The sequence below is a fragment of the Callorhinus ursinus genome, unplaced genomic scaffold, assembly GCF_003265705.2.
Source record: "Callorhinus ursinus isolate GAN/ISIS: 27379988/994484 unplaced genomic scaffold, GSC_fseal_2.0 scaffold52, whole genome shotgun sequence".
Taxonomy (NCBI): Eukaryota; Metazoa; Chordata; class Mammalia; order Carnivora; family Otariidae; genus Callorhinus; species Callorhinus ursinus.
The window spans coordinates 7,338,131-7,359,477 of NW_027397114.1; the positions used below are offsets into that span (position 1 = coordinate 7,338,131).

A 21,347-nucleotide genomic window follows, 5' to 3' on the forward strand; every position below is an offset into this window, starting at 1 on the left:
GGGGTGGCTGGGTGACAGACATTGGGGAGGGTATGTGCTGTGGTGAGCGCTGTGAATTGTGCAAGACTGTTGAATCACAGATCTGTACCTCTGAAATAAATAATGCAATATATGTTAAGAAAAAAAAGAAGATAGCAGGAGGGGAAGAATGAAGGGGGGGAAATCGGAGGGGGAGACGAACCATGAGAGACGATGGACTCTGAGAAACAAACTGAGGGTTCTAGAGGGGAGGGGGTGGGGGGATGGGTTAGCCTGGTGATGGGTATTAAAGAGGGCACGTTTCTGCGTGGAGCACTGGGTGTTATGCACAAACAATGATTCATGGAACACTACATTAAAAACTAATGATGTAAAGTATGGTGATTAACATAACAATGAAAAATTAAAAAATAAAGCTGAATAATATTCCATTGTGATGTATACATCGCATTGTGTTTATCCACTCATCCCTCAATAGACACTTGGGTTGCTTTCCCCTTTTGGCTACTGTGACTAATGCTGCCATGAATGAACGTGGGTGTGCACATATCTCTTTCAATTCTTTTGGGTATATACCCAAAAGTGGGATTCCAGTAACGCATTTTTAGTTATCTAATTAACTAATTAACTAATTAATTAATCCTTCCCAAGCTGAGTGATTTTTATTAGGGCAAGCGTGTATTCGTTGTGTATCTGATTTCCCTTGCCAGCGTGGCTGACTGCTGAGGTGTCCTCCCCTCTGTGCACAGGGCCCCGGGGCTCAGTGTGCCACCGCAGGTGCGGCAAATCCCCTTCCCTCCGGGCGGGGGCGGGGCGGGGGGGGCACAGCCGCAGGGTTAGTACCGCCGAGCGCCGTTTCCTCCTGCGGCCACCTCACCTCCCGCGCCCAGCTTTCCCTCCGCAGCTTCTTCCACTGCTCTCTCTCGGCAGAGCAGTCGGGACACCGCGCCTTCTCCGAGGGCTGCCGGTCCCCTAAGCACCACTCAGGAACCTCGTAGCACTTGCTCTCTCGGAGGAGGTCCCTCCTGGAGACTCGGGGAAGGTGTGTGGCTGAGGATGCCGACTGCGCCAGGATTCTTCCTCCGCCTCCCTCAGCAGTTGGGTGGCCTTCACCATATCCTTTTCATTCTTCTGTTCTTCACGCCGGGCTCTCCTCAAACAAGCCAAGTCCCGGTATTTGTCCCTGTGGACACAATCCGACTCCAGGTGGCTCATACAGCGGCAGCACCTTCTGCTGGTGGGTCCGGTAGGGACCTGGGTGCAGAGGGCCGTGACCGCCTGCCTCCTCCAGCGGCCGCGGGGGCTCCCAGTAATGCATTTTATTTTTTAAAAATTCTCCGCCCAAAAATGATTTGAGGACACTGCCCTACTACCTTCATAAGTATTACCAAAAAAAAAAAAAAAAAAAAAGTTCTGAATCTTAAATGAAGGAAGGAAGGAAGGAAGGAACGATCGGAGGAGCCAGAATGGAAAAGGGGAGCCAATAGAGTAACCTAACATAAGTCTTTGATGGAATAAATTAAAGCTTTTCATCCTTACCCTCCGGAAGTAGCTGCAACTAACTAACCTAAGATCCATCAGAGATGGACCGGAGGGGCCAAAGCTTGTTTCATATGTAAAGAGTTTACTCTTTACATATGAAAGGGTCACAAAGGAGGGATATGATACTCATAATACTTGGTCCATATGGGAGTGGGTGCACAAATTCAGATATTCTGGGTCTGTCACTCCCTCTTCATGAAGGATGGAGGCAGACTGGGGACTGTGGCATAATAGGCTGGTCATAAGTCAGTACTCAGCCCCCGACAATTTGCCAGATCCTCTGATTATTCAACATAAGATGGAGGGGCACCTGGGTGGAAATCTGGATTTTTATGTAAAATGTTGTGATATTTACTTATTTTTAAAGATTTTATTTACTTGAGGGGGGGGTGGGAGGGTAGCAAAGAGAGAGGGACAAGCGGGCTCCTGGCAGAGCAGGGAGCCCCACGCAGGGCTCATCCCAGGACCCTGAGATCATGACCTGAGCTGAAGGCAGACACCCAACCAACTGAGCCACCCAGGCACCCCAAATGTGATTTTTTAAAAAACTGGCATTTACATTTTCAGAAATCTTTAAAAAGCATTATGTCGGTCAAAGGGAAAATACAAGTTTGCAACCTCTGGTGTGTAGTAGAGGAGCATTTATGGTAGTCAGTTACCTCTGGGGAAGAATTGTGTCTGGTTTGTTCAACCAGAACTGGGAAGCGAGTTCTGATAATGGGGCCTCAGTCACCTGTGGAAGCTCTGTCCTTCCACACTGGGGTAATAGTTAATATATTGCCCTTCTGTACCTGGATAATAGTTAATACGTTTCAGGCAGAGAGTCTGAACCGTTAAGTCCTCCATGGTAGTATATCAGTGCTGGTCACATTGGAGAGGTGAACCCCAGGTTTTGCATCCGTCCCGAGGTTTTGTTGTACCTACTTTCGCAGAAGCATGGTAGGAATAAAACATCACAGATTTGGAAAGGTGTTGAAATTTTCCTAAAATGTAATGCAGGTGCTAAGTGGGATCATTATTTTGCCATGAACAGCTCAGAGGAGTGTCATGTTTTTAAACGATGGTGGTTTCTACAAAAGCTGACTTAAGGAGATGCTGGGCACAAGATCTGACTGGAAGAAATCAAGAGGAAAGGGTGTCCGAGTGGTTCTGCTCTGGCAGGTTTGAGGAGGCAGCATGCTGATCTTTTCCGGAAGTGGTGTTGGGGAGTTGGGATGGAGTTGGGAAATACACATGGCCATAAATGGTGTGATCCTGCTCCAAACAACTGAGCTCATCCCTGGGCTTCAGGAACCTCATGCTGGAAATTTCGACTGAAATGAACTTCTGACCTTTCCATCAGTTCCCTTGAGTAAGTCAGGGTTTTATGGACTATTTCCTATTCCCACTTAGGAGGGGATTTGAACTATTACTTCTATTACTTAAGAAGGCAGCACAGTATAGTATTACCACTAATGATATTATATCAGTAGTTTTCCTAAAGCGCTAAAGACCTTTCACTTGTATTCTTCTCATTTTGTTCCCTGGTGACTCTAGGAGTATTATTCTCATTGCACAGATGCAGAAACTCATGGTTTCCCATTGTCCTTTACCTAAAGTATAGAATCTTTTTTCTTTCTTTTTTTTATAAAGATTTTATTTATTTATTTATTTGACAGAGAGAGACACAGTGAGAGAGGGAACCCAAGCAGGGGGAGTGGGAGAGGGAGAAGCAGACTTCTGCTGAGCAGGGAGCCTGATGCAGGGCTCCATCCTAGGACCCTGAGATCATGACCTGAGCCGAAAGCAGATGCTTAACACTGAGCCACCCAGGCGCCTCTCTTTCTTCCTTTCTCTTTCTTTCTTTCTCTTTCTTTCTCTTTCTTTCTTTCTTTCTTTCTTTCTTTCTTTCTTTCTTTCTTTCTTTCTTTCTTTTTTTTTTAGTAATCTCTATGCACAACATGGGGCTCGAACTTGCGACTCCGAGATCAAGCACTCACATTCCACCGACGGAGTGACGGAGGCAGCCAGGCATCCCAGTGTGGAATCTTTAATGTGGCCTGAGTCCCTCCCTAGTCTGGCCCTGGCCTGCATCTCCAGATTTCTCTTCCACCACTTTTCCAAGAGTTCTCTTTGTTCCCTCTAGTCTGGATTTCCTTTGGTTCTTTAAATAGGTCAGGTTCTTTTCAGCCACAGGCCATTGTACATGCTATTTCTTCTGCCTAGAACACTTTTCCCTTTCTTCTTTGCCTGGTTAGCAACTACTCATCTTCCAGGCCTCTGTTTAACATCATTTCTTCATGGGAGCCTTTCCTGAACATCCAGGCGACATCGGATTCCTCAGTAATGGCCTCTTATACCACTCTGCCCTTCCTATTCCAAAGACTCATCACACTTAGAAGTACTCATTCACTATTTCTCTTTCTTTTCTTCTTTTCCTAAGATTGTATTTATTTATTTGACAGAGCGAGAGAGCACAAGCAGGGGGAGCGACAGAGGGAGAGGGAGAAGCAGACTCCCTGCTGAGCAGGTGGGGCTCCCGCGGCAGGTGTCCGACAGGTAAGCCTGACTGGTGGGAGGAACCCGTGGCCTCATTTCAACAACTGCAGCAAGCTGAAGTCCCTGCGGGTTGCAATCTGTGAGAAAGGGCACTTTTTTCTTCTTTTCCTTCCCCGCCCCCCAAGCCAGCTGCGTGTCCTCACCAAAGTCTTTGTGATATCCATCACTGTAGCACTTCCGAAGTCTAGTTCATGGCGATAACCACCACAATCTGTAACTAAACACACAGGCGGCGGTGTATAGGGTTGCAATGTTAGTTCCAAATACAGTGCTGTTCACATCTCCGGTGAGGAAAGAACACTGAGTGAATTCATTACACGAACCACTTAAACTAATTGAGCGAGGAGCTGAAAGCCGCATTCCTCAAATGTGTGCCCGCCACAAAATGGGCGTTTCACATCAGGCAGTCAGGCTGGAAAACACGCGTGAATCAGTGCATCTAAACAAGGAAGAAATGCTCCTTGGGGCGCCTGCATGGCTCAGTCGTTAAGCGTCTGCCTTCGGCTCAGGTCATGATCCCAGGGTCCTGGGATCGAGCCCCACATCGGGCTCCCTGCTCGGCAGGAAGCCTGCTTCTCCCCCTCCCACTCCCCCTGCTTGGGTTCCCTCTCTCGCTGTGTCTCTCTCTGTCAAATAAACAAAATCTTAAAAAAAAAAAAAAAAAAGAAAGAAAGAAATGCTCCTCAAGGTGTGCATTTGCCAACTGTTTATTTGTTCTCAAGTCATATCCTCAGGACTGAGAGCATGACATCAGGGGTCACAGGTCAGAGCCTAGCACACTTAGCTTCCTGAGGCAAAGACTGAAAATGCGTGGCATCTGTTACAAAGAGGAACAAGCAAAAGGGGCACAACCCATCTTCATTACTAAAAAGAATTAAATGCATAAACTAGAGTGTAAAAACATAGCTGGAGGAATATTTCCCAAACTCATCTGTAATCAGGATTGTCTTGGGGAGGCAGGTTTATAAGAAGAGATAGTCACTTTTTTTTCCCTTTCAAAATTTAAAAGAGTATGTATAACATTTGTATTTTTTTAAAGATTTTATTTATTTATTTGACACAGAGAGAGAGAGAGCACAAGCAGGAGGCAGAGGGAGAAGCAGACTCTCTGCTGAGCAGAGAGCCAGATGCGGGACTCGATCCCAGCCAGGACCCTGGGATTGTGACCTGAGCCGAAGGTAGACTCTTAACTGACTGACCCACCCAGGTGCCCCATGTATTTTTTTAATTAAAAAAAAATTTTTTTAAAAGACTTGATGCTTTTTTTTTTTAAGATTTTATTTATTTGACAGAGTGAGACACAGCAAAAGAGGGAACACAGCAGAGGGAGTGGGAGAGGGAGAGAAGCAGGCTTCCCGCCGAGCAGGGAGCCCGATGCGGGGCTCGATCCCAGGACCCTGGGACCATGACCTGAGCCGAAGGCAGACGCTTAATGACTGAGCCACCCAGGCGCCCCTAATTCTTAAATTTTTTTTAAAAGATTCTTATGTATTCATTTGAGAGAGAGAGGGAGGGAATGAGTGAGGGGAGGGGCAGTGGAAGAGGGAGGAGCAGACTCCCCGCTGAGCAGGGAGGCCCAACACAGGACTCAATCCCAGGACTCTGGAATCATGACCTGAGCGGAAGGCAGACTCTTGACCAACTGAGCCACCCAGGCTCCCCTGTATTACATTTGTAAACAGAAATAAAATTTTAAGTCCATAGGGGTTAGTGATACAATGTTCTTAGACGAAGAGCAGTGTTACAATGAGGCTGCTAAAGAAGAACATACATTATGTAACTATTTTCTACCATAAACAAAAAATACACTTGCAAACACTTGATGTAGAACCGGGTGGTCCAACAGAACTTTCTTCGGTGATGGAATATGATGTGTATCTGGTATTGCCCAATATAGTGGCCACTAGCTGTATGTGGCTAATGAACACTTGAAATGTGGAACTTAATTTTTAATTTATTTGAATTTAAACTTAAATAGCTACATATGGTCAGAGGCTACTGTACTTGGACACACAGCTCTAGAACCTTCCATTTTCTGGGAAGAAGAGTGTCAGCAAGGGCAGGGAGAGCAGACCAGATTTGGTAGCCATGTTGTCTTACATAAGTCATGTACTGTTTTGTTGTCTACACAGAGATCATCTGTATATTCTATTACTGTTCAAGGAATGAAGTGAGAAACTCTGAATGGCCAAAGCAATCTTGAGAAAGAAGAAAGCTGGAGGCATCATACTCCCTGATTTCAAACTATATTACAAAGGCTATGATAATTAAAACAATATGGTATTGGCATAAAAACAGATACACAGATCAATGAAACAAGATAGAGAGCCCAGAAAAAAACACATTTATGTATGGCCAATTAATTTATGACACAGGAGTTAAGAATATACAACAGGGAAAGGACAGTCTGTTCAATAAGCCGTGTTGGGAAAATGGTAAGCCACATGCAAAAGAATGAAACTTGCCCACTATCTTTCACCATACACCAAGATTAACTCAAGGTGGATTAAAGACTTGAATATAGCACCTGAAACCATAAAACTCCTAGAAGAAAACATAGTTGGCATAGGTCCTGGCAATGTTTTTTTTAACCTGACACCAAAAGCAAAAGCAATAAAAGCAAAAATAAATGAGACTTCATCATATTAAAAAGCTTCTACACAGCAAAGGAAACCAACAAAACAAAAAGGCAAACTTTACTGAATGGGAGAAAATATTTGCAAATCATGTATTTATAAGGGGCTAATATCCAAAATATATAAAGAACTCATACAACTCAATAGCAAAAAACACTTCACAAATAATCCAATTAAAAATGGACATAAGATCTGAATAGACATTTTTTTCAAAGATATGCAGATGACCAACAGGCACATGAAATGATATTCAACATCATTAATCATCAGTGAAATACATATCAAAACCACAATTAGCTTTCACTTTACACCTGTCAGGATGGCTAGTATCAAAAAGACAAGAAATAACAAGTGTTGGTGATGGTGAGGAGAAAATTGAACCCTTGTGCACTACTGGTGGGAATGTAAATTGGCGCAGCCACTATGGAAAACAGTATGGAGGTTCTTTAAAAAATTAGAAACAAAACTACCATACGATCTAGCAATTCCTCTTTTGGGTATTTATCTGAAGAAAATGAAAATACTGACTCAAAAAGATATATGCACCCCATGTTCACTGCAGCATTATTTACAATAACCAAAATATGGAAACAACCTGTGTCCACCAATGGATGGATGAATAAGGAAATTGTAGCATGTACACACACAGACACAGACACACACAGACACACACGCTAGAATATTACTCAGCCATAAAAAAGAATGAAATCTTGCCATTTGCAACAACATGGATGGACCTTAAGGGCATTATGCTAAGTGAAATAAGTCAGATTGAGAAAGACAAATACTGAGAGATTTCTCTTAAATGTGAAATCTTAAAAAAGTAAAAACAAAAAAACCAAGCTCATTGATACAGAGAACAGATTGGTGGTTGCCAGAAGCCCCAAAGGGTGGTGGTGAAGGGGGTGGGGAAAAAAGAAAAAGAACAAAGTAAGAGAAGGTACTTCTTTACACTCTTAAAGGCCACAGCATTAACTTCATCCTACCATACCCCTTTACATTCCCCTTTCAAGTGCTCTGTTCCTAGAGGAGGGAACTGACCTATTAAGAAAGCAATAGTTGGGGGCGCCTGGGTGGCTCAGTTGGTTAGGCGACTGCTCGGGTCATGGTCCTGGAGTCCCAGGATCGAGCCCCGCATCGGGCTCCCTGCTCAGCAGGGAGTCTGCTTCTCCCTCTGACCCTCCCCCGTCTCGTGTTCTCTCTCTCATTCTCTCTCTCTCATATAAATAAATAAATAATCTAAAAAAAAAAAAAAAGAAAGAAAGCAATAGTTGGGCACCTGGGTGGCTCAGTCAGTTAAGCATCCAACTCTTTGACTCAGGACTTCATCTCAGGGTCCTGAGATTCAAGGTGCATCAGGCTCTGCACTCAGCATGGAGTCTGCTTGAGAAACTCTCTCCTTCTCCCTCTGCCCCTCCCACTCATGCTTTCTCTGTCTCTAAAATAAGTCTTACGGGGCGCCTGGGTGGCTCAGTTGGTTAAGCATCTGCCTTTGGCTCAGGTCATGATCCCAGGGTCCTGGGATTGTGCCCCAGGGAGACTGCTTCTCCTTCTCCCTCTCTCTCAAATCAATAAATGAAATCTTAAAAAAAAAATCTTAAGAAAGCAACAATCATCTCATCCATCCTCATTCATGTCAACTATTTTAAATGTTTTGTACTTTTTCTTATAAACTGTTTCTCCATCTCGCCTGCATTATCTTGCATTGTGTTCTTGAGACTTCTATTGAATCCTTAGCCATTCAATATTTAGTTTTCTTAACTTCCTTAGTAGAAGTCTAAATAGTAGAGAACACTAAGAAGAGAATATCCATAAGATTAGCATATATAACACAAAGTAGATAATCAGCCCCCTAATAGAGTGGGCTGAAATTGCAGTATAATGTAATATACCCGCACAATTTGTCAAATAGATGACAAAGGTTAAATTTGGTTGGGGGTGGAGGGGGAGGCAGGTGTCTCAGAGGACCAGACTGGTATGGTCAAACTATGACAAGATTTAATTTTTTTTCTTCCTGGTAGTCATCTTTTAATTGGTGTGCAGCATGTCTGCTGTCAGCGGCTGGCAACTTCCCTGAGAAAGCGTAGATTAATAGTAAGCTATGTTTCTCCTCTGTTGCCAATTCTAGCTCAGTATTGGAACCAGAAGTTCAATGGTGAAAGCTACAGCCACCGGATGCCAGCAACAGAACTACAGGGGCAACCAGACCTTTTTACAAGTGCTACTAACAACGCGTCGACTCTCCTTCCTTTGGCCCTGCCACCGATCACGGTTGCCATCGCATGTGCTGATGGAACCACCAATCCTCTGATGTGGTTTCTGAGGGAAAGCAGCTGTTTGGCCTCATGTTTACGAACACCGGGGTCTCCTATCGCTTATACTTGTGTTTGAAACCAAACACCTTGGCCAGTCTGTGTCGACCAGGGGTGGTACAAGAAGGCACTGTCCATCTTGGGTGAGTTTTTGTACCATCACAAAAGAGAAGACAGTCTTATAAAAGAAAATTAAACAACGCTGAGAGCCTAAAACCAGTGTGTAGTAAGAGGAGACTCTTTTTTTTTTTTTTCCAAGATTTTATTTATTTGACAGAGACACAGTGAGAGAGGGAACACAAGCAGGGGGAGTGGGAGAGGGAGAAGCAGGCTCCCCACTTTGTGGGGAGCCCGATGTGGGGCTCGATCCCAGGACCCTGGAATCATTACCAGAGCCGAAGGCAGATGCCTAACGACTGAGCCACCCAGGCGCCCCAGAGGAGATTCCTTTCTCACCAAGTAATTGATTATTCAGTCAAAACTGAGGCTGTCTGTAAGTACAGGCTATAAATAGATGATCAGAAGCTTTTTTTTTTTCTGCCCTGCCAAGAAAAAGAATCAGTAACCCTACAGATGTGGCTCCAATCTTTCTGATAACATTCTAGGACCTGTTTGGGTAATAGAACTGAAAGAACTCTTTTAAAGCTACAGAACTCCTTGCATACACTCTAAATTGCACACTACAGAGATATGTTCTTTACAGATAATTTCAAGGGGTTCCTTGCATCCTGAAACCCATCCTTAGAAACTGGAAGTTTAAGAATTCATCCACCACCATGTAGTATTCCAAAAAGCTTTATTGTTTCCCATTAATAAAAAATAATATAAAATTCTCTATAGGAAGGATCAACCCATTCATTCCCCCTTTTTTTTAAATAATTTTTTTTTTTTAAGCAAGCTCTATGAGGAGCTTAAACTCAAGACCCTGAGATCAAGAGTCACATGCTCTACTGACTGAACCAGCCAGGTGCCCCACATTTCTCTTTTTCAACTTTCTGATTTCTACTAAAAGCTTTAACCAAGAAGTCTTAGGGTTAAAGGAAAATCATTCAGTATATTTAAAACTGTTGCCTAGATCCAGTCTGACTGCATGATCTTCTAATCGTGGAGACATGACAATTAGCAAGAACACAGGATTTAGAGACCAGTGAGCTTGGGCTGACCATTGGTTCTAAGTTATTCATTGTATAACTACTTTACCTAATTTTTTTGAGCCTGCTTTCTCACCTGTAAAATGAGTCTATTACCTGATAGGGAGCTACTTGGAAGACAAACAATAAAGTAAAACATCTGACACCGAAAAGGCTGAATTAAGACCTTTAGAGACCCAAATCATCAGGACTCCAGTGCCAGAATCAGTCAAGATATTAGTAGAAAACAGAGAACACACTCGAACTGGGTAACTTGAAGAAGGTTTAATAAGGGGACTATTTACAAAGACATGGGAAAGTTCAGGAGAACCAACAAGGAATAATGGAGTAATCCAGAGCTAGAAGGGGAATAGTTCTATTCCTAGATTTGAAGGGGCAAAGTGAAGGAGCTAGAAGCTCGAGAGGGCTGCTTAATTAGGAGTCATGGTCTTTGGTAGAGCAACACAGACAACCCCTGTGACCTGGGTATGAGGAAGCCTGGGGAATAAATACCCTCACCATCCTTTCCTCATGCCTTTTGATCTTGAGGGTATTACTAATTGGATCAACACAGCCTGAAGTCAGAGGGCAAAGGAGCCTGTTAATGCAGTCCATTGGGGCCAACCCCTCCTGGGGCACAGAACAGGATGGACAGCAGCTCTGAAGGGGACACGGAAGATCTCCTGCACCACTTCTGCCCCAGCAAAATTCAAACTACTAAACTATTAAACACAAAACCTGCATGTATGCTGAAACTGAAGTACCTTCTTTCTAGAACTTTTAATTATAAACTTCCGAGTTTTTCTGTTTTTTTAATTTTAAGTAGCCTCCACACCCAACATAGGGATTGAACTCACAACCCAGAGATCAAGAGTCTACACAATCTACTGACTGAGCCAGCCAGGGGCCCCTTGAGTTCTTATTATTAAAAGCAGATTTCTTTTCTCAGACTTTCTGGTGTCCCTGCTTTGCTGATGCCTTAAGCACATGCCTAGATGGCCTCTAGCGCGGCCATGAGTGTGGCCCCTGGACAGAAAAGCCTCGATAAACGTCAACTGGTAAGTCTCTAGTTAACTCCCGAATGCTAACTCTAAGGATCTCTAAGAGATTTCTGAGCATCCAGAACAAATTTAGAAAGAATCTTAGGATTTTTCTGTTTAGGTATTACTCATTAAGGAATTCAGAAATTGGATTTTCTTAGACTCAAAAAATCCTTTGGTCGTTAAAACTTCTTATAATCCTAGTGAGTGACAGGAAAGTTTATAGTTCCTTATGAAAGAGAATAAAAGAAATCAGGACATCAATTTCACATTGACATTTTTATTAACGCCAACTTTTTAATTATTATTTTTTTAAAACAATAGCACAAAAATGTTTCAAGGAAGCAGTCTCACAATCTGATGACCTTCTGAAATATAGTTAAGCCACACCAAATATGAAATTCCTGTTAATAACACAAAACAAATATTTTTAAAAAGGAAAAATAAGAGGAAAAAGAAAAAAAAGGAAAAAAGGTAGGGGCAGAGGAAAGCAATGAAGTGTAGAGTTAAAACTCACTGGGTCAGGTAGGTGAGGCTTGTTAGTAGGATACACTGTTAAAGCAAAGAGTGGCACACACAGGCTTATGGTCTTTGCTGTTCTATCCAGTCACCACTAATACACGGCCCCTGCAGCGGGGGCCACTGACTTCTTCTACGTCCACGGTGAACCGGGAGAAGCCAGTGTTGATACTATCATGAAGAGGTTTAACCGTTGGCCTGTCGGACAACTACGACCATTTTGTTTGTTTTTTAGCAGAATAACTCCTTCAGGACGGCCTGGCTGAAAACCCTTTAATTTCTATGTCTCACCTATATGCATCTCAGGGCTCTTAAAAGTTATCTTAAAAAAGAAAGAAAAAATAATGTATATCAGTTTCTCTTATTTAATGTGGCTATAAAAGATGTTTCCTTATTATTTCTTGATCTCTAAGAAGGACACCGGGGGTGGAGGTTGGGGGTGGAACTAAGAGGAAGAATAAACCCAGACCAGGAGAGGTTTGGTTTTTTTTTTTTTTTTTTTTTTCACTTTTTTTTTTTCCTTTTGGCTGGGTGGTCACACAGGAGGGAAGGCATGGAGGAAAATTATGATCCTTGGTTCAGAATGAGTTATGCGGAAAATATATCTTCCCGATCACTCCCCATGCCAAAAAAAAAAAAAAAACCAAAAAAAAAAAACCACCAAAAAAAACCCCCCCAAAAACCAAAAACCCAACAAACCCCAAAAAAACCAAAAAACACTTGGAATTATGCACAGACTCTATGTTATACCAGCTATCAGCCTTTCACGTTTAACCATTCCCAGCAATGGACACTACCCTTGGCTTGTAGGCTGCTTGCAGAACCTACTTCACAAAAAATCTTCTTCACCCAGAAGCCTCTAGTTTCCTTTTGGTAGGTTATAAAAACAGAACATCTGTCATTAACAGGAGAGTGTTAAATACTTTTAACCACTGACAAGGCTTCAGGAAGTTTCACAGTTTCGTTATGCTCTATTTTATTACTATCATATTTACATTTTTACTTTTTATTTTTATTTTTTTGCTGAATTGCTGATTTTCCTTTTTCAATAGGATTTAATTCTGGAGTGTGAGCAGGAACCAGTTAACTACATTCATTGTCCAACCCCCACTGGTTTGAAAGAAGACTCCAAATTCTTGGCATGTGAATCAGCTGTTCGGTAGCCCCACCTTATCCCCCCAGCAGCCAAGCGGCAGGACTGCAGCGGTGGTGTGCTCAGGGCTCACGCTGTAGGTGGTGAGGCTTTTCGCTGAAGGAGGTACTGGTGAATGCTCTCAGCATCTCGCTTTAGCCAAGCAGCATTCAGCAGGATATTTTCACAACACTGCTGGATGGTGCGCTCAGCTGAAGGAGCCGGATGACTCTCGAAGAAAGCCTGGTATAAAACAACGCAGAACGCAGGATCATTACTAGCAATAGTAAGAAGGTACTAATAACACAGGTCATGAAAAAACACCCACTGTTCTGTAAAGGATTCAAAAGCTTCAATCATGAAAATTTTATAATTGCCACTCCCAGGCTAAAAGAAAACAAGCAGCTTCTTGGACTTGCATATAGGAATTCTTCTCCAAATATATGCTTAAAATTGAATCAAAAGTTAATAAAGAGAACCTACGGCCTTTCTTTCAGACTCATCATCTAGTGGTTAGTGTAGGTTTTGGAATTAGGCTTGGGACTGAAATCTAGGCTTGGTCATGTATTAGCCTATGACTTTTAGTTAAATTAACTCTTCTGTTTTCTCATTCATGAGAAAATATTTACTCCAGACGATTAAAGAGAAACCCATATAAACTGTTAACATAATGGTTGGCAGGCAGAGTCCTTAAGGACTCAAACACATTCTGACTGCTTCTAAAAGAGATTAAATTGTGAAGGATGACAAAACCACAAAGCTTTGATTACTGCTCCATAGACTCACATTTTTCATACAAGACTATTTCTGAGTTTATTATAATTTATCACAAAGCTTATTGATTAAAGATGCAATAAACTATTTTCTAATGAAGTATGCCAAGTTTCACAGAAAACAAAGCAACTCTTGTGGCGCCTGGGTGGCTCAGTCAGTTAAGCGTCCCACTCTTGATTTCAGCTCAGGTCATGATTTCGGGGTCCTGGGACCAAGCCCCGAGTCAGGCTCCAGGCTCAGTGGGGACTCTGCTTGAGATTCTCTCTCTCCCTCTGCCCCTCCCCCACTCTCTCTCACTCTGTCTCTCTCTCTCTCTCTCTTAAATACAAACCAGCAAAAGGATGGGGGTCTTTGAACTAGTCATCACAGGCGTAAAAGAGAGAATGACTAATTCATCAGATTAAGTCTAGAACTTTTAGAAATCAATAACCTTATTTTGTTTACACAGATGACAATGGCCCCTGCTCCAAGGCTCCTTAGGGCCTGAGTAAGATACAGGACTTCCCCTCACTCCATCTCAACAAATAGCACTACCATTTACATAAAAGAAACCTGGGAATCCTCCTCGACTCTTCCTTCTTCCTCTGCCAAGGTATGTTCACAACACAGAGAAGCCACTCAGTAAATATTTGTTGAACTAAAGATTAACAAAATCAGGCCCCGTGAATTTCATTACTCCTTCTCCCCCAAGCTACTTTATCATTCTTGCTTGGAGAGTTAGCATCCCAACATCTTCTCTTCCCTATTCCACACTATTCTCCACACTGCAGCCAGACTGAAATTTTTATCACAAAAATCACGTCAACTCACTGTTTATAAGCAATTCAAGGGCTTTTCACTCTCAGGAAAATGTTCATACGGCCTACAAGGCCCTCCATGGTCTGGCCGCTACCTATTTTAACCAACCTCAGCTCGGCAACTCACTGCCCTTCCCCTCCAAAACCTGTATATGTACTTCTCCTTCAGAGTACTTATATGCTTTACAATAAAGGAACTGTTTGCACAATATACTATGTAAACTAAATGAAGGCAGAGATCAAGTCTTTCACTGTTTTCTCAAGATATGAATTCTTAAAATCCTATTCCTAAAATGGTTTGCAGAGTGAATGAGACAACACTATAGCTCTCAGAACTTCCACATTTATGCCTCATAACCCCACTGCCCTCAAGAAGATGAAGGTGAAAATGACATTTCAAAGGTACTTCACAATTAAATGCAATGGAAGGCTTAAAGTTAAGATTTTTTAAAAAAATATTCTCCAGAATCAAGTATCTCTTTATTTATTTTTAAGATTTTATTTATTTATTTGACAGAGAGAGACACAGCGAGAGAGGGAACACAAGCAGGGGGAGGGGGAGAGGGAGAAGCAGGCTTCCCATGGAGCAGGGAGCCCGATGTGGGGCTCGATCCCAGGACCCTGGGACCATGACCTGAGCCGAAGGCAGATGCCCAACTACTGAGGCACCCAGGCGCCCCTGAAGTTAAGATTTTCCTAACCAGTGCAGATTTGTTCCTCAAATGAACTTTACCACTTAACTGACTATTGACCTTTGTAAAGGCTAAAAGGAGAGCCCTACATAGCCATCTTGTCTCCCTCTGCATATGGCAGGTCTAGGAAGGTTATTAGAAAGGAAAAAATTATAAAGGACCTACTACTCCCTTCCGTCCCACTATGTTAGTTACTCTAAATAACAATCTTATTATCATCCCATTTTATGGATGAGGAGACGTAGGGAGCTCATAGGGGTTAAAAATTTGCTTGAAGGGCGCCTGGGTGGCTCAGTTGGTTAAGCGACTGCCTTCGGCTCAGGTCATGATCCTGGAGTCCCGGGATCGAGTCCCGCGTTGGGCTCCCTGCTCGGCAGGGAGTCTGCTTCTCCCTCTGACCCTCTTCCCTCTCGTGCTCTCTATCTCTCATTCTCGCTCTCATTCTCTCTCTCTCTCAAATAAATAAATAAAATCTTAAAAAAAAAAAAGACCAATCTTTAAAAAAAAAAAAAAAACTTGCTTGAAGTCACATAGCTAATAGGGCAGGGCACGGATTTCTACTCAGATTGACTGATTCCAAGTTCCAGGTTCTTTCAGCCATATTTCAATGCCCTCAAAGATGATTCCAACCCCAAATTCTTCAAGCATTAAAGACACAACCCAAGCTGTCTTTTTCCAAGCAAAAACAAGGATAAATACAGCATGACCCCAACACTGTATGATTATAATTTGGCTCATTAGTGTTTTTACTTACTACCTTGAAAAGTAAAAAGTAAATAGCACTTTGCTTACCTTAACCTCTCCAGCCATTTTATCAACTGCAAATCCCTCAACTGATAGCTGAAAAAAACACACCAGTTTAAACAGTAAATGCAACTAAAAGAGGCTAGGAACAAAATTCCATTTTTCCTAAAAATGAATCATTCCATTCTCTCCCAACTTCAGAATATTCTAGAGGGTGCAGGATGGGTGATGGATAAGCCCTTTAATAAAGCTAATAACTATTTAAAGAAACTCTTCCTCCCTCCCTCCCTCTCTCCTTCTTTAGAAACTCTTGAAGAGCAAAGACCATAGTCTATAGGCCTAGTGAACCATGGATGTCTCTAAATAACATCCATGATAAACGAGGTACTCAAAATAAAAATCTTCACATACCTTTATTAGTCTGGATATTAAGAATCCTCCCTGGTATCGATTATAAAGTTCTTCCCAGTTGTCTTTTATAAACTTCCAAGCAGCCTTCCTTCCATGCTTGCTGCCTCCAGCCACTCCACCAATTACTGATACAGTGTCCTGTGGACGTACCTCTTCCTAAAAAGAGAAAAAGAACAAAAAATCTACTGTATTCAAAACATCTTCTGGGGCAGGAATGGCAAATGCTTTTGAGAGTACCCAAGTAATCACAATGAAGACCCTCATTCCTTGTTTTAGGAATAACTGGCACTAGAAGCTTCCACCAAAGAGGAGACTGTTTAACCTAAAGATGAGCCAAATTGAGAATGAAGCATTGAGACAGGTACAAACAGGCTACTCGACAGATATTTGCTTGGGTTCCTCCAGGGTAAAGAAAGGAAGAGACAGAAGATAGGTACAGGGATAAATAGGCTTTCCAGTTTATTTCTGCTTCCAACTATTCTGATTCTCACCATTAGAAGGAGATAAATAGGTCAGTAGCAAAAGTCCACTCATTTTCCCCAGACTAAGAGGAAGACTTAGTTTAGGGTTAAAGCAGATCTAGAGGATACTGAATCAAAGACACTTGCCACAGATCAGTGGGTTACAATTCCCTCTATAAGCAGTTTTTGTTGTAACTTACTGAAAGTGCAAACGTGAGGACTTTTTGAATCAATTCAGGTGAAAGAGTAGCCCCAAGGACCCTTTCAATTCGGTTTTTCTCTTCCTGCATATCTGCTTGTTTGTGAAGCTACAATGAAAAAATAAAGAGATAGTTAACTCTCCTAGAAGTTATGCATATGATTGTATGAGCTTCTTTCCCAAACTTTTGCTCTATATTCTCGTTGGCTGAGATTGCAGGGTATGAAATTAACAGAAGATAATACTTTTCAAGATGTTCAGGCACTACATTTATCATATGCCATTACAGTAAGTCATTAAATGTAAGTGTGTACTACGTGAATGGCTTGTCATCAGTTCTGAGCAGTTTAACATCAAGATCTGAGGAGTATGATGTCTGACTAATGTTCTATGTTAGATGAACAAACTAATCATCACTAATACCATTGAAGGTCGTCAATTTATTTCTAACAGTAAAAAATAAATGTTAATATTAATTCATGAGTCTCTGATCAGTGGGATTCTGTACCATCACATTTTTCAACTACAAAATCAGCACATGCCGAATGTAGAAAATTAGGAAAATAGAGAAGCATAAAGAAAAAATTAAATTATTGGGGGGCCTGGGTGGCTCAGCTGGTTGAGTGTCTGCCTTCAGCTCAGGTCATGATCTCAGGGTCCTGCGATCAAGCCTTGCATCAGGCTCCCTACTCTGTGGGAAGTCTGCTTCTGTCTTTCCCTCTGCCCCTCACCCCCACTCATGTTCTCTCTCTCTCTCTCTCTCAAATAAATGAATCAAATCTTTAGGAAAAAAAAGAAAAAAAATTAAATTGTTATGATATGTACACATTACCAAATTGGAAATAAGATCATCTTATACCTATTTTGTGACCTTTAAAAATTTTTAAAATTATAGGTAAGTTTTATTTTCTTTATACTTTTATAGTCTCTAAATCTTCCATAGTGAATATACCAGTCTTTTTTTAATCATCAGAAGCAAAACATTATTATACATGTAAAAAATTAGAATTACAAGGGCATATGAGATGCCTCTCCAAGACAACTTAATCTATAGACTGTTGATCTTCTCTCCCACTGAAGATTCTATACTGACCAGTGTCTGTAGACCCCATCACAGGTCCCAGTTTCCTCTTCCTTTCCTTTGGACCCTTGAGGAGCAGTGTGGTGAAATAAATAGGAAGTCAGGAGACCTGGGTTCTAGTCTCAGTTTTGCCTCTAACTAGCTGTGTGATCTTGACTAAGTCCTTAACCTCTCTGGATCTCAGTTTCCCATCTGTAAAATGAGTGGGGTGGACAGATAATTTCTTTGGTCCTTTTCAGCTCCAATACTCAAGGCCTGACTGAACACTGGCTTTCAGGAAGCATTGTTTTCCCCAAGGAGAACCTGTTATATAAGACCACTAGATGGCACCATAACACCACATTCCAAATACACTTTGACATAAAATATACTTATTTTTTTATCCTGTCTCATTATTCCTAAATTACCAACAGAAAACAATCCTCCTCATCTCCCATCAACTGGTTTCTTGACGAAACCTAATTTGGCCTTCATTAGAGCTCTTCCTATAGTAAAGCAGAATTACAGTCAGCTCCCTTGCGTTAACAGATGCAAATACTTATTAAATATACATACTAGTACTAGTGTAAGTTCTTTGAAGTATGACAGGACATGAAAATGTCAAAGCTATCTGTCACGAGAATCCTAGAACCCCTATTTTGTTCCATACTTTTATGGAAAAGACAAAATCCACAAATACTTGATTTCATCTGCAAAGAAATACATGATTTATAGTGCACAGGTTCACAGAATACTAAGAATGAGAAGGGACCTCAATGTCATTTAATTGAAAGGTAAACCCAAAGTATAATTTTTATATCATTAGAAGGAAACTCTTGTACAAGATCAGTAGTTAAAATGGCACATTTTGAGTTTCTTTTCAAACTATTCTAATCATTTAAACAGGATTTGTTTAAAACTAAATACTAGAGGGGCGCCTGGGTGGCTCAGTTGTTAAGTGTCTGCATTTGGCTCAGGTCATGATCCCAGGGTCCTGGGATTGAGCCCCGCATTGGGCTCCCTGCTCGGCAGGAAGCCTGCTTCTCCCTCTGCCACTCCCCCTGCTTGTGTTCCCTCTCTCGCTGTCTCTGTCAAATAAATAAATAAAATCTTTAAAAAAACAAAAACAAAAACTAAATACTAGAAATTAGATCTGTAATTCTGATCCACTTGAGATCAGGAAAGTGTTCTTAATCCATTAAAGATGGAAGTAATAAAGTACATCCCATTCCTGTTTTGTTTATTGCCCCCTAAGTGCAGGTTTTTAAATGAATGGGCTTTACAGGTTTGATTTAGGCACATTTTGCACATTTTATTTGATGGTAATAGATTCAGCTCCCTCCATCTCCAGTGCAACCAGAATAGTCAAGTTATTTCTTAGATTGATGATAACCACATGGACAGGGACTGGAGACAGCGCTTGTCCCACAGTGTTAGTATTAGAGTTTAATTACATGCCAACTACCCTGGGAAAACTATGGAGGCGATGCAGGCAGGTCACATCATTTCCTGTCCATTCATAAAAGGCACTGGAAGCTCAAACCCTTGAGACACCTGATCATCTATCCGCCCCCCCGTTTTTTAAAGTTCTATCTATCATCTATCTACCTATCTATCTAACTATCTATCTATCTATCTATCTATCTATTTACTTGACAGAGAGAGGGAACACAAGCAGGCAGAGCGGCAGGCAGAGGGAGAGGGAGAAGCAGGCTTCCCGCAGAGCAGGGAACCCAATGCGGGACTCGATCCCAGGACCCTGGGATCATGACCTGAGCCGAAGGCAGACGCTTAACGACTGAGCCACCCAGGCGCCCCCATCTATCCTCTTTCTAAGCACAGACACAAACGTTTTCTTTAAAATGGGAAGTACCCTAGTAAGTTTACATTGAAGGAAAAAATTTTAAGAACTTGACATGTTAAAATGAACATTTCAATTTTTAGATTTAAGATGCATAAACTTACAAATAAAGTGAAGAAATTAGATGACTTTTGGCATCGTATTGGTAGTATACATGAAGAAGACATTATATATTTCTCCCATAGTTTCTTTTCTTTTTGAGAGAGAGAAAGAGAGAATTCGGGGGGGGGGTTGGCGCTGAGGGAGAGAGAGAATCCTAAGCAGACTCCCTGCCGAGTGCAGAGTCCAACATGGAGCTCCATCTAATGACCTTGAGATCATGACCTGAGCTGAAATCAAGAGTCAGACGCTTAACGGACTGAGCCACCCAGGCGCCCCTCCCATAGTTTCTTAGTATTTGCCTGTCTGCAATATGCATATCTGCATGTATTTCTTTTGCCCAGACTTTTAACCACCTAAAGCTCATAATCTCTGTGTCGATTCAAGTTCAACAGCAGAAAATGGGAGCCCTTCCCAAATTTACTCACTTTTAGCATAATGTCTAAGGTAGTGCCATCACCATGCTTCAAAACAGTCAGATAGACCTACAGGAGAATACAGGAACAAAAAAGAAGGCATATGATTAAATGTATCTTGTCCCAAATAGTCCAATGTTAAGAAAAGACATAAAGTGAGTCAAAAAACTTATAAACAGCTGTGTGTGGATGTTACATTACAAACTGTGGCAAAGAGCTTAGAGCCCACATTGAAAACCAGCAAGGTAGACAGCATGTAGTAAGTAACAGCAGCTCACACCAGCTCTCTCAGGGAAATGTGCACTGATGATCACCTTTCAGCACCAGAGTGTGGTCTGAGAAACTTTAAACAAAGGAGAAGTTGGCTACAAACCACCTAAATGGCACCTATTAAATCAGTCAGATATGGTTTGTGGGTCAGTACTTAGGTCATTTTTGGTTACCATTAAATACATTCCATACTATATACATAATGATGCAGTCGCTTAGAAATCAAGGTTATTTTCATGAAAACCTACAGGACTCCTGAGATCAGCGGAGAGAATCTGTTTCCCTTCTACGTGGTCTTTAAACCGACGACGGGCTTCTTCTAACGTTGCCTTATGTCCCGCTTTTCCTAGTTTGCCCAGAACCAAGCCCCTCAGGAGTGCATCTAGATGACCTGATTAAGAAGTAAAAGAGACATGAAACTGCTTAAAAATCCTGTTTTCACAAATATGCCACCTGGCTATCTTATAAATTGTGTCATATTATGTCTACCATCTTGAACAATCAATTACCTTAGTATCTGAGAGAACACCTGATTTACATTATTCAAATCATAAGAGTGAAATGAAGTGCTAAACAGACTAGATAAATAAATTCATTGACTTTGTCTACAAATGCCATTGATCTGAATTTATTAAATGTTCACTCCATCTAGGTAATTATACTGCTAAGGATTATATGTGAAAGGAACAGGCTTAGGTCTTGCAGTTTTGACCCAAGATTCAGAGAAAGGTCACA

At 41.7% G+C, this 21,347-nt stretch overlaps 1 protein-coding gene, 1 long non-coding RNA gene and 1 pseudogene across 3 annotated transcripts in view; 1 reads left to right on the plus strand and 2 right to left on the minus strand.

The window, feature by feature from the left end:
• LOC112814039 (uncharacterized) overlaps positions 1-8,959 on the plus strand; it is a 32,272-nt gene extending 23,313 nt beyond the window's left edge. Inside the window, exons 2-3 of the long non-coding RNA XR_003205643.2 lie at positions 3,966-4,059; positions 8,824-8,959. This is a non-coding gene — a long non-coding RNA (uncharacterized lncRNA). The remainder of the gene's footprint in view (positions 1-3,965; positions 4,060-8,823) is intronic.
• LOC112813941 (NADH dehydrogenase [ubiquinone] 1 beta subcomplex subunit 9 pseudogene) lies at positions 616-1,297 on the minus strand (annotated as a pseudogene).
• A 2,482-nt stretch (positions 8,960-11,441) lies between the features above and the next one.
• Positions 11,442-21,347, minus strand: part of NPEPPS (aminopeptidase puromycin sensitive) — a 98,595-nt gene continuing 88,689 nt past the window's right edge. For both annotated transcript variants that reach the window (XM_073883823.1, XM_025859214.2), the window contains exons 18-23: positions 20,861-21,003; positions 20,355-20,411; positions 16,908-17,015; positions 16,247-16,402; positions 15,884-15,931; positions 11,442-13,071 (exon numbers count right to left, since the gene is read on the minus strand). In XM_073883823.1, the coding sequence (XP_073739924.1) occupies positions 12,919-13,071; positions 15,884-15,931; positions 16,247-16,402; positions 16,908-17,015; positions 20,355-20,411; positions 20,861-21,003 (665 nt within the window). In that variant the 3' untranslated portion in view covers positions 11,442-12,918. The remainder of the gene's footprint in view (positions 13,072-15,883; positions 15,932-16,246; positions 16,403-16,907; positions 17,016-20,354; positions 20,412-20,860; positions 21,004-21,347) is intronic.